This window comes from Lutjanus erythropterus, chromosome 10 (genome assembly GCF_056507025.1).
Source record: "Lutjanus erythropterus isolate fLutEry1 chromosome 10, fLutEry1.hap2, whole genome shotgun sequence".
Taxonomy (NCBI): domain Eukaryota; kingdom Metazoa; phylum Chordata; class Actinopteri; order Lutjaniformes; family Lutjanidae; genus Lutjanus; species Lutjanus erythropterus.
The window spans coordinates 24,625,001-24,637,482 of NC_139326.1; the positions used below are offsets into that span (position 1 = coordinate 24,625,001).

Consider the following 12,482-nt stretch of genomic DNA (forward strand, 5'->3'; position numbering starts at 1 on the left):
AGATTGAGGCAGTGGCAAAAAGGGGAGACAATAAAATGGACCAGTCGACAGGAGAAATATGAGATAGAATGAAAGAGACAGCTGAAGTGGGGCTGGGAAAGAGTGAGAAAGAGAATAAAAATCAAACCGTGAATGAGAAAATGCTGGAGACGAGTACAATAAAAGCACCAGTACTGTGGAAATTCACTTGGTATTGTGATGGGAAGAAATGTCCAACAGGCAGAAGACCACATGCACACACAAACACATACACCTGGTTTTACAATAGCAAATGTGATTGCCAGACAAGCTCTATCAAAGCAAGTACAAATTAGGCACAGCAAGGCAAAAGATCTGGAACTATGTTCAATAACAGCTCGCTATGTTCATTTACTTTAACTACTTAAACTTTTGTTGTTCTTTTGCTGTGCTCATGTGTGTTTGTAGTCTTTCATATAGCAGGTGGTTTGCATCATCTGTGTTTCCCACGCTGCTGCTGCAGTGGATGCATTTACTGTTTATTTAGTGAAGCTGCAGGCATAACATTTGCCCATTTGTTTATAACTTCTTTTGGATATTTTGGATTCACTTATTATGTCAACAGTAAAAATTATCGCTAGAATGTAGGATACAAAAACAACTCAAGGCGACCTTAAGCTCTAGCTTTGTCCAGAGAATGTAAACATTTCAAAAAGAATAGTTCATCAAATACAGAACAAGAAGGAGGCTTTTCTCTAAAATGGAAGAGTAATTGCATAGTATGGGTACTTTACTGGTTGCATCTCCAAAACTGAGCAAATTTGACAATTCTTGTGTCTGGCATCAATAACAACTTGCTTGTCCATCATTTTCAGGTGGAAATGTCTACTATTATTTAGCATGTCAAGTATATAATAACTCCATTGTCTTCGAGATAGCTTTCATGCACCACTGGTTCTCTACCTGGGGTCCTGCGTAAAAATCACTGGCGGTTCACAAGGCTTTGTCTGCTCTGAGTTTGCCAAAATTACATTTGCACATACATTTTGTTAACTAAAATCACAACTTATAGACATGTCTGTATACAAAATTACTTTAAAAGAAAATAGAGAAATACACCCACTGAAAAAAAACTTTTAAAACTCACCTCAACTGTCTTTGTTAGTCTGTCCACTGTTCCTACAACCACCAACTCTGGTTTGGTCAAGTTAAATCCTTAATTCACCATGTGAAAAGAGTGCAAAGAGTCTGACTCTACAGACTGTTTTCCTCTCATTCCTGAGCCAGCTCAGCGCACTCATGGTCCAGCTGAGTGGGTGTGTGCTCTGCCGCTGGATGAGAGTGCAGCACAAAGCAGCGAATGTCACTCTGCAGACCACTACAGTAGCAAAATAAAATGACAAATATCAACCAGGGAAGAAAACAATCAGGGATATATTCAGCCAGTCATCGATGGACGATATATTCGTCCAATCGCCAAACCCTAATACATGGCCCAGTCCTTACTTTTCTTGTTTTATTTACATTAAACAGTCCAAACATTAATTTAAAGAATGCCAATGAGAATAATGGATCTCCAAAACATTATTTTTAATTCTTATTCCTTGTTTAGCACAATTTTAAAATCAAATACAGAATGCATCCAAGAACGAATTAATTATTATTTTCAACTCAGATAAATTTCTGAATATATGAAGAAGGTTGTGGACTCGTGGGAGTGTGTGTGTGCATGTGTGTGTGTGTGTGTGTGTGTGTGTGTGTGTGTGTGTGTGTGTGTGTGTGTGTGTGTTCAAAACCACAGCATTAGGGAGAAATATGTATGCACTCTTTATCCGAAAGGCTGTAGTACAACAAGTTCACGGCCTCCCATCTATATGCTTTTCTGTTCAATGAATCATTTACGAATGAATAAAGCAAAGAGAAACTATAAAGGCAATGTTGGATTTTAAAGTGTTGTATGTGTGTTAGTGAGTGTGCACATTGTTTTGTGACTGTGTGCGGGCATTTCTTGTGTGCACCTTTGTGTGTGTATGTGTGCGTCTGTGTGCATGTGTGTAAGCACACATGCTTTAATATATGCGTGTGTGTGTGTGTGTGTGTGTGTGTGTGTGTGTGTGTGTGTGTGTGTGTGCACAGTGGAACAAACGTGCCAATGCCATGCTCTTTGTGTTTTATAGTGCTATGAAAAGCAGCCTGGCCATGATTGGTTGTAGAGGAAATAATTCAAGGGAGAGAGAGCCACTGCCAGCAAAATAAGCTGGCACTCACACACACCCACATGCATGAAGACACATAAATACACACACCCACACACACGCTGGCATGTGCCCATACATACATAATGCGGTCCAGAGATGTGCACACAAATGAGCACTTTGAGACACATGCATGTTCAGGCAGAATTCACACTTCTTAATGCATGATCATGCTCACACACATGCATGCCTGAGATGCTCACACAAATACAGTACATACACAAAAACACATTTTATGCACATTCAGGGCACCCTCCGCCCCTGTGAGACACGGCGCAGATTGCTGGAAGACTAAGACAGCATTTGTGTCGGCAGAGAAACTGCAAACACGACCATGAAAAGGAAAGAGAGCGAGGGAGGAGAGAGCAGCTGTAAATATTCACTCTACTGCAAGAATGTAGGAAGCACAGAATGGATGAACAACATACAAGGACACTTACACCCACATATACTGTATATATATGCATATAGCACAAGCCATAGAAATGTACAAACATGCACACACGCACATAAAACTGACAGTCATGATGCCGGGGTTCAGTCCATGACAAGAAAATCCTACTTTGTTTTGAAGTTTCTCTCATGATAAGCATGAAAACATAGACCTAATGCACAACAAGCATTCTCCAAAAATGACTATACAAATGGCATTACTCTATTGAGTTTCACTGTTTGTTCTGCATATTTGTATTTTTGCTTGTCTCTGAATAAAAATTGCCAAATAATGTGGTAAATTCCTCAGTGTGAGGCAGTATGATTGGCAAGAAAGATTACTGCCTAAATTCCATTTTTGGCATGTGGGAGAGAAAATACAAAGGAGTAGTAGCTGCTGTTGACTGCATTACATCTCCACATCTACGTTCATTATTTTCCTATTAAACACAAGCTGGAGCCAAGTGGTACTGAGACCAGCAACAATATCGTCATCCATCACAATGTTTCTCCGTAGATATCGTCATATTCCAATTCGGGAGACATTGCCCAACCCCACTTGAGAGCTGTGCATGTATGTCTCATACAGTATGCAACCATTGTACCAGATTATAAGCAGCTCCAAAATCGTGTTAAGTAACATAGTTCAGCCGCATTTAACCGTCAATTCTGGAACATGGAAGGCAAACCGGCCCCTAGTCCAGAATGACCAAGTCTGTGAAGTATGATATAAAAGTTTGCCATTTGTGAAAATCACAGTACGTCTCATGTATATTTAATTTTCTCAAGTTTGGGAAAATGTAATGGCTATTGTTGTATGATGTATGAAGAGCAAACTTCAAGAGAGAAGCGACTGCATGGCCTCCATAAGAAGCTAGCTGTTCCTCAAACAACACACTGAGAAGGTGTGAAAATATCTTTATTTAAAACATAATGGCAAGAGTATAAACCAAAAGGCGTGAGTTAAAGTGTGCCTATACAAAGCATGTCCCTAATTTGAAAAACACAGATTTTTGTGTCAGTGGTTGAGGGTGGGTCAAAGGTTGGGGTTAAACAAGCAGTGGTTTTGGGGTAGAGTTAGGGTATGTCTATGTTAGAATGTAAGTCTATGAAATGTCCCAAAAAAGACATAAATAAACGTGTGTATGTGTGGTGTATGTGTGAAGGTGTGTCTGACCTATATGCATGTGTCTGTGCTCACAGCAGTGGTTCAAGTCAATCTCCACAAAAAGCAAGCTGACACTTGTTCTGGTGAACAACAAAGGTTCTTGTCCTCAGACGACACTAAGCGTGTGTGACTCTGCGTGTGTCGACTGGATAAACAGAAACGCACAATACAATCATCCGGGAACAAGGGCCTGAGTTGTACAAGTCCTTCCCAGGCCATCTGGTCTGTTCTACCTGCATCACTGAATGCTGCGCTGAGATGAAGCACCTTCGGCAGGGCTGGGCTGTCTCTCCTCGCCTACATCTGCAGTCAACCTCAGACAAGCAATCATACTTCTTCTCACAGCTACCTGTCAGTCCATCTCAACCTCAGAAATACACACACATACATTCTCTTTCCCCGTGTCTCTGTGGCCTGGTTAAGGGTTCTGCCTCAGTGACCAGGTACAGACGTCAGAGCTGCTGTCTGTCTCTTTCCTTCACAAGAGGATGCACAACCATCTCAAATATCACACAAACATACACAAACCAGGCACAGTCTGCACCTCTGTAAATCACATTCACACACACACAGACATTAAACTCCAGTGCTCATGCACACAGGTGAGGTGTTAAATCTTTACAGTCAAAGATGGTGTAGACCAGCACATCTGTCAACACTCAGACACATAACTCAAAAGATGTGAAGCATTTAATACACACTGCCCAGCCCCCACCCTCCTGAACCAGTGCATAACTGCAGATTAAAATACACATGTGCACGCGCACACACAAACAGAACTTGATAGTTCAAAAGCGGAAACGGTGTTGACAGCTGTGAAACTCGTAGACAAAACCAGGCAGGAAGAGCCATTCACACACACTGAGATGTTTAGAAATCCTTCTCCATGGAAAAGACCAGAATAGCACCAAGTGAAAGAAAAACCAGGCCATGCCAGGACAAATCTCCCTCTCTGTCTTTCTCCCCCTTATTTCCTCACCCCACAAATAATGGAAACCTCTCATTCGGTCTTTCAAATCTTTCCATCTAAATTACAGAAGTCATCTTTCAATCACCGCTGTTCAGGGACAGGATAGATCCAATAATCTATGGCTGATCCCCTCCTCATCACCTTAACTGAACTGGGCGCTCCAAAGGACAACACAACTTTTTTTCTTCCTCTGTCCTTTTCATCTAAATGACGTAGGTCTCCCATCGCTTACCTCTACCTCGAGTACAGAAGGCTTTTAAATGAAGATGTTACGATGGTAGAGGGCTCAGTGGTTGATGACCGTCAGCCATCCCAATGGATGACAGTATCATCAATCGGTCCAACCCTGATCGTGTTAGCCCAAAATGAACATCAATGTGACGCGCTGAAGTTGACGATTTAATTATGTGCATGTGATGCGAGTCGTTTTTTTGAAGCGTTCAAAACCAATAGCAACATCAAATAATAATGTTAATTCCACTACCTGAAAGAGGTAGGGGGGAAATGTGTGCATATATCAGAATCAGATTCAGCATTCAGCCAAAATCCATTGGAGAATATCAGCATATTCATTATTGACATAAATCCAATATTATACATCCCTAATTTCTATTATACAGTATTTCAATATGTTTTATGTAATTGTGTGTTGGCAGTCACACAGACTGCACATAAATTTGGGCGAAATCTTCAGTAAAATGCTCTTAAAGACTAATTACTGTTCTAATTTTGTATATCATTCATGATGTAGTCCATGCACTACCTGTTTAATGTGCATCCATAGAGTGAATCATAATTTGCAGTTCTTACAGTTTGTAATCTGACGATGAAAAGCCTAAAATCTGTGTCATCTAACATTAGCTATCATTTGTGTAACCACAGATGTTGTGGGTCAAAATGTGAATGCTAAACTCCAGCACCAGTGAGCTAAAGCTGCAATAAATGGGTCTCAGTGGACCTCAGTAATTAGTCTGATGTCACACTCATCAACCCAATGTTGGGGCCACACATGCTGTTTCTTGGTTGTCCAAGACAACGAACTTGACGAACTAAGTAGTACAACAGGCAAAACAGCAAATAATGAGAAACTTTCTTCAAATCTTATTTGCATATATATACACCACTGCCCTCCATTATGAAGGGTATCAAGCCTTAAATGTTTAGTGGAGTCCTTGAATAAAGCAGAGTCTGTTAGATCTTCAGAATCTGATTTTCTGTATTTTCTCTTCCACCCAGTATCACCATCAGCACAGGAAGTACTGTCCTTTATTTGAGAAGTGTTGAACAGTTACATTCAGAAATGCATTGACAATAATGAATGCAGCTTATCAATGACTTGACTTTTTTTTTGGCCAGAACCTTTTTTTAGCATGGAACAATCTCAGCAATGGTTAATTTACATATGAAACCTCCTCTAATGCATCTCTTCACAGTGTCCTGTACAAGTTTCATGGTGTCCTGCAAGATATATTAAACCCAATGAAGTCCTCTACTAAGACTTCAGGTATAACATTCAAGAGAACCTATGGGAACATCACATTATTGCAGGCCACACTGCAATGGAATGACAGAGCAAGGCACGACATGACATAAATCATGCAAAATCAGCTTAGACTCTCTTCCATTTGTAACTGCACAATTACATCACCTTAAAAGTGGTTGTGGGTGATTGCTTGCAAGAAAAAATGTCCTTTCTGTCTCTTCATCCAAGTGTTCATTCATTCAATTTCTGTCATGCTGTGATCTAGCCAGCAGCAATAAGAGACAAAGACCATAACCATAGAGGGATCAGTAAAATGTGGCTATATTAGATGAAGAAACTGTTTTACAAGTAGCCACCTTATATTCATTTCAATATTCCAGACCCTTGGCATTTGCAATGTGTCAACAGCTACAGATTATATTAATCTGTAGGCGCAGACCAAGCATTATAACTCAGCCAAGTACAGCCAGGACAAATCTAATATATTGTTCCTCAGTAGTTGGTAAGAAAATGGCGCGTGGATGTGCGTGAGAGCAGCAGTACATGATTTGAACCAGTTAGCCAGGCTCTCTTGCTGGCTTCTTTCCCTCATCTGTGATGCATGGTGAGCCAGTGGATGCACTCTGACACACTGCATGGCTAAAAAACCAGTGTGGCTCCAAAGTGAGGACTTAATCTAGCTTCATAAATCACAGTGACTTTCTGAGTGTAACTAATCAAGAGCACACGCACACAACCACACATACTTCCATGCTCTGTCTCTGTATGTCTGTCTCTCTTTAACACACACGTGCAGAATCCATACGAACTGCCCTCATAAAGCAGAGGACCATTGCCATGCAGCACACGATGTAGTGAGGGCCAAGAGGCAAGCGGACTCCCCCCTTCCTTCTGCATGCTGATCATTAGAGAGAGACAGAGAAAAAGAGAGCAAGAGGAAGACGGGTGAGGCGGCAGTGCCAGATCCCCAGCAGCTCAATCACATTTAATGCCTGGACAGCACAAGATGAAAAGTCTGCCGGTCACTGACATTAATATCACCAAAATAAAGGCAACTCTATGATAGGATGGCGCAGGTTTGCAGTATAGCTAGCTAAAAATGGTAGGCCTAGATGATGACAACACAAAGTCTACTTTCTCTCCCTTTGTTCCCCCCGGTTTCTCTCTGTCTTTCACTTTCTGTCTCCCATCTTTTCTCCCTTTGATATACATCTCTCTTTGCCTGTCTATCTCTTTCTCTCTTTCCCTCATTCCATCTTTAGCAGCAACAAAGAGATTAAAGAGGGATTACTTCTGACATGTCAATGTGATGTGCCTGCTGGGTATAGTACTTTTTTTCTTTCTCATGCAGTCCTAAGTCAATATGATCTGCGCACACACGTGCGCACACAGACAGGTCAGTACTGTATGAGTTGGAGAAAAGATGGAGTGAAAAAAAATGGACTGGTCTTCAGGGATATGAATTATCTCAGCTTACAAATTGCTGAATTGTGACATGCGGAAACCACTGCATTGTTATTGTGGCTGCTTCCTTGAAACTACACTATCTTCTGTGAGAAAACAATGATAGCAAATCGTAATACTCTTTCTTCTACTTGTATACCATAACCTGGTTCATTTGCCGTTTCCAAACTCTGCTGAAGAAGCAAAGACAAGGGGGATGAGAAAGGGGTGGACTGTGTGAGGGAGGCAGAATGAGAAAAGAGAAGTATTGTTTTTGGGGTGACAACCTTTTGTTGTGATTCAAAGTACTCGTGGCTAGCAGGGAAATGAACTATTGATTAGAAATAAGGCGGAGGAGAGAGGGAGACAGAAAAGAAAACACAGTGACTGAAATCACACCAACCAACAAACCACCCACACTGATCCTTAGTCTCAAACACACTCACACACAGACACTTACATGCACATACACTTGTTTATGCAGTGGGGGAAAGTAACCCATGACACGCTGCGTAAATGGAGTTGTAACTAACCGGGAACAAATTCAGCCAACCAATAAACTACACACAGCATCCACTGTCTATTCTACTAATTGGAAACCACTCACTGGCCTGGTCTCCACAACAGGGTCAAGGAGGAATAGCTGGGTTTTCTCATTATCCATGTCGTGAATTTGCTCCTCAAACATATATCTGGGATTTGTATGGATTATGTTGCAAACTGTGGGTGATTTGAGAGCTGCTACTCCTGTAAATCCCATGTCTGTAGAGCCTAATTTTACCAACTGACTGGTCTATTACAGTGCACTACAATATATCTATCTGTCTTTATGTTTACCAAGCTATGTGTATATGAATATAGACACACAGATAAACCCAGACACTGAGTGCTATCAAAGGGCTGTATCTATTTATGTTTGTTATTGAGTATGCAATCTGCATCTATAGTATTTCTGGGCCCTAATGAATACCTTTCAGTTATGCCGTTGCACACTCACTCACAGAGCTTAATATAGGCATATGATAATAGATATTCTAGCTTCTCATAAATGCCTCTGTGTTAGCCAGGATCATGAGTCAGGAGTCATCTGTAAACCAAACAAATTCAGTTTTTTTAGAAAGGTTCACAGGCTACAGCACAATGAGTAAGCTAGCTATTCAAAGAATGTTTCAAGAACCAAGTTTTAATGTGCCATTATGGCAAAAACCTCAAGTAAAATGAAATTCTATTGGTCAACCTCATGGAGTCTATACCATGAACCTAATGAGAGCCTAGATTTAAAGAACAGATACCAGTCAGTGTACATATAGAGAACCTTGCCCCAGTTTCTGTAGCTGACAAGAACCTCAGAGTAGTTAGCCGACTTTGTTCCTACAGAGCCATGTCTTTGTTTTGATAGGCCTAAAGATATCTCATATCTACAAGATTTTATTCACATTGCTAACACAAAGGAAACTTACAGTCAGTGAGCAGGTAACGTTTCGGTGTCTTGCCGTGAGACACTTGCAGAACATGTGGTAGCTGCTGGAATCAAACCACCCAGTCACAGGGTGATCTGTCGAACCAGTGGATTACATTGCCATCCCCTGCAGTGCTACAACCACAGCTTACAACCCTGTCTGTGGGGTAAATCTTTTACACTCATGTGACTTCAATGCATCAGTCTTCCTACTGTATTGCACTGAAATGTACAATCAACATTTGCATATCTTCAAACCAAAATCAAAGGTAATTGGGAGGTTATTTTAACTATTACTTCATAACTAGCTTCTTCTCCAATGTTTCCACAACAAGAAACTTCTTCAACCTGGTTTATTTGGCAAACCACCCACCTTTTCCATTGTGTACACATTAGATAATACACATCCACTGTCTACTTGACCTGTGTAAATCTCCCTCATTTGGCCATGCTGCTGTTGTAAGTCTGATATGAAGCATCAGCTTGGTCTAGAGCCCAGACAAGACCTCGAACTGATCCAGCTCTTGGCAAATTGCGTCCAGGTAGCTGCTAAATTGGCCTGGGGTCTGCTCTGTAAATCAGCTGGCCAGGGCCTAAGTGGATCAAACAGACCAGTCACCCCCCCTAGCAGGCTAATGCAGTGGCTTAGATTGGGTGGTTTATAATGTGTTGTGTGGGTGTGTGTGTGTGTGTGTGTGTGATAGAGTGAGTGTGTGTCTGTTAAAATATGGATGTGATCTTGGCCATGTGCATAATGCGGTCAAATAACAGTTCAACATGGACAGGTGCTTATCTTTCTGCTGGTGCGTGTGTGTGCGTGTGTGTGTGTGTGTGTGTGTGTGTGTGTGTGACTGCTCGTCACTCTCACTCACGCACCTACACACTGCTCTCTCTCTGGTCTATCGCCCATTTGAGGCCACCGAGTTGTGCAACGATTATGTGTGCCCACCACCACCTCGCGTCCTCATCTCATCCTGCAAGACACGCTCTCCAGCGTCCTCTCTCTCTCCCTCTCTTTCTCTCTCTGCCGGAGCCGGAGGCGCTGCTACATCGCCTGAAAGAATACGCTCCCTGATGTCGAAATCACACTCAACACAACAGTGCCACACTTTGCTGGTGGTGGTGGAAAGCGGAAAAGACGTTAGGACATAAAACGCGTTTTTTTTTTTTCTCGTGGCACTGCAGTAGCTCACGATGGAAGGTGGTAATGCCATTGTGTTTCTGGAAAATCTATGAGTAGAAAATTTGCTTCCATCCAGGGTAATCCTTCTGCCATGTAGGGCAACATCACGCCATCCTAAACCACCTGTTTTTCGCGCATCCTGTGCGCACACAGCCATTATTAGAGATGAAATTCTAGGGAAACGTTGCAGTCCCTTTACTTGGCTTTCAATGGCTTTGCTGCTAAATTCACGAGGCTATTAATGACATAAGCCACCTGCAATGAACGACTATAAAGCAAATGATGCTCAGTAATCCCCCAACTCAAATGCAAACTTCATTTGAAACACGATGTCCATAATGGCGCATAACAGATCTCTAGTTCGTTATTTCACCAGCAACGTAAAGAAGTGAATGTGCCAAACATTCTGCTTCCAAGTATGGTAATCGACACCGTTACTGCAATACTGTACATTCATAAAAAAGCCCACTAAATACCACAGGGCGTCAAATAAATCATCAGCAAGGCTGTGATTTCAGCAGCGCAGCGCATATCAAGGCTGAAACCTCCAATCTGTTTCCTGAGAGACGCACACAGAGCCTTATTGTGGCCGCGATTTAGAAGAGAAAAAGCGCAGTAACTCACCGATGTGGATGATTGAATCCGAGAGCGCCGACTTCCACTCCTGGCTCCAAAAAACGGCAACGAGCAACATAGCCGAGATAACTTTCATGTTGTCCAGAGATATTTCCCCCCAAAACCAGAGAAGACCACAGCTCTCTGAGTGAGAGCGAACAGAGTTAAAATCCCGAGAAACGAAGCTTCTTTTTTTAGTCCATCTGTAGGGCGGTTAAGGAAATTCCCTGTAAAATCTGCCTTGAGATGCTCTTCAGTGTGATGCTTGTCTGTAGAGATTCCCGGGTAGTCACAAACTGGTACCCTGTTGAAATTCCTCCCAACATTAAATCATATTCTGGGCGAACGGAGGGACGCTGAGCCGCAGAGAAAACACACCGCATCCAAACGCCGCCGCGTTAAGGCGAACTGAGGGGCTGGAGGATGTGGCCGCTCATTTAAAGGAATAAATCTTTAACCATTCGATGACGTGAGGGAAACCTAGTTATCTTGAAAAGCAGGTCTTGCTATAATGACCCGTGATTCCCAGCCTTTCAGACCTGGCGACGCAGTTCCCCCCCTGCACCAATCACCAAACCAACAGCAGCAGCAGCAGCCTCAGTGGACCAAGCCAACGGCCAAAACTTCCATTTTCACCAGAAGCTTTTTATTTTTCATCCACTTAGCCCCTCTTTGAATATCACCAACGCCAGAGCACACACATAGACGACTTTTGTTAGAGAGGGAAGAAATGCCAAATGATGAAAAGCCTTGTCACATGGCATTACCACAGAGAGGTATATTCCGAAATTGTCTCTAGTTTCCTGTAGAGATGAGAGAGACACCGGGATGGAGACGGCTCTGACACGTTTAATGACAGAGAGCTCCAAAGACACTCTTCTTCTCTGCGTCAGGAAGGGAAAAACGTAGGCTCGGCTATCTGAAGGAAAATTCACCGAGGATGCGCGCAGCGACACTCCGCACTCCGCACTCTGTATGCGGGTACTCGCGTCAGCCCCAGCACGCACGGTGGCTGGTGAAGAGGAGGTATGCCGCGTCCGTGTGGGAGAGACAGAAAGAGAGAGCGAGAGGGGAGGGCAGGGGAGGGGAGGGGAGGGAAGGAGATAGAGGGAGGAGACCCAGGAGAGAGAAAAAGAGAGAAAGAGGCAGCAACTCTGAGCAGCAGCAGTTGCCAGCCGGGGCGCGCATCTACTGTCTGGAATTACCTTGGAGAAACAGAGAGTCGAGATGTGCCTATGAGGGCGGGCGGGGGATGCAGAGGGACGTGTAACAGAGAGACAGACAGATGAAGAGAGGGGTAATGTGTCAATTTTAGCCCTGCCATGGGCACTTGAGGCAGCCATCGACCCGCGGTCTGCCTCTCACCTCAACAAGAGCTGGTGATGGGGGTGCCGGTTGGATATAACTCATGACACATAACGTGGGTGTAGCAACTTATATCCAGACTTTACCCTGCAGTTGTGTGTTTTGAGGACAATCCCGTGTCATTTTCCCTTTTTACAGTTTAATTTACTCA

The 12,482-nt window shown here is 42.9% G+C and overlaps 1 protein-coding gene across 1 annotated transcript in view; it reads right to left on the bottom strand.

Moving 5' to 3' along the window:
* The window catches only part of grid2 (glutamate receptor, ionotropic, delta 2), a 593,815-nt gene extending 581,840 nt beyond the window's left edge, over positions 1-11,975 (bottom strand). The window contains exon 1 of the mRNA XM_084728739.1: positions 10,976-11,975. Within this exon, the coding sequence (XP_084584865.1) occupies positions 10,976-11,063 (88 nt within the window). The 5' untranslated portion in view covers positions 11,064-11,975. The remainder of the gene's footprint in view (positions 1-10,975) is intronic.
* Positions 11,976-12,482: the final 507 nt, after the last annotated feature.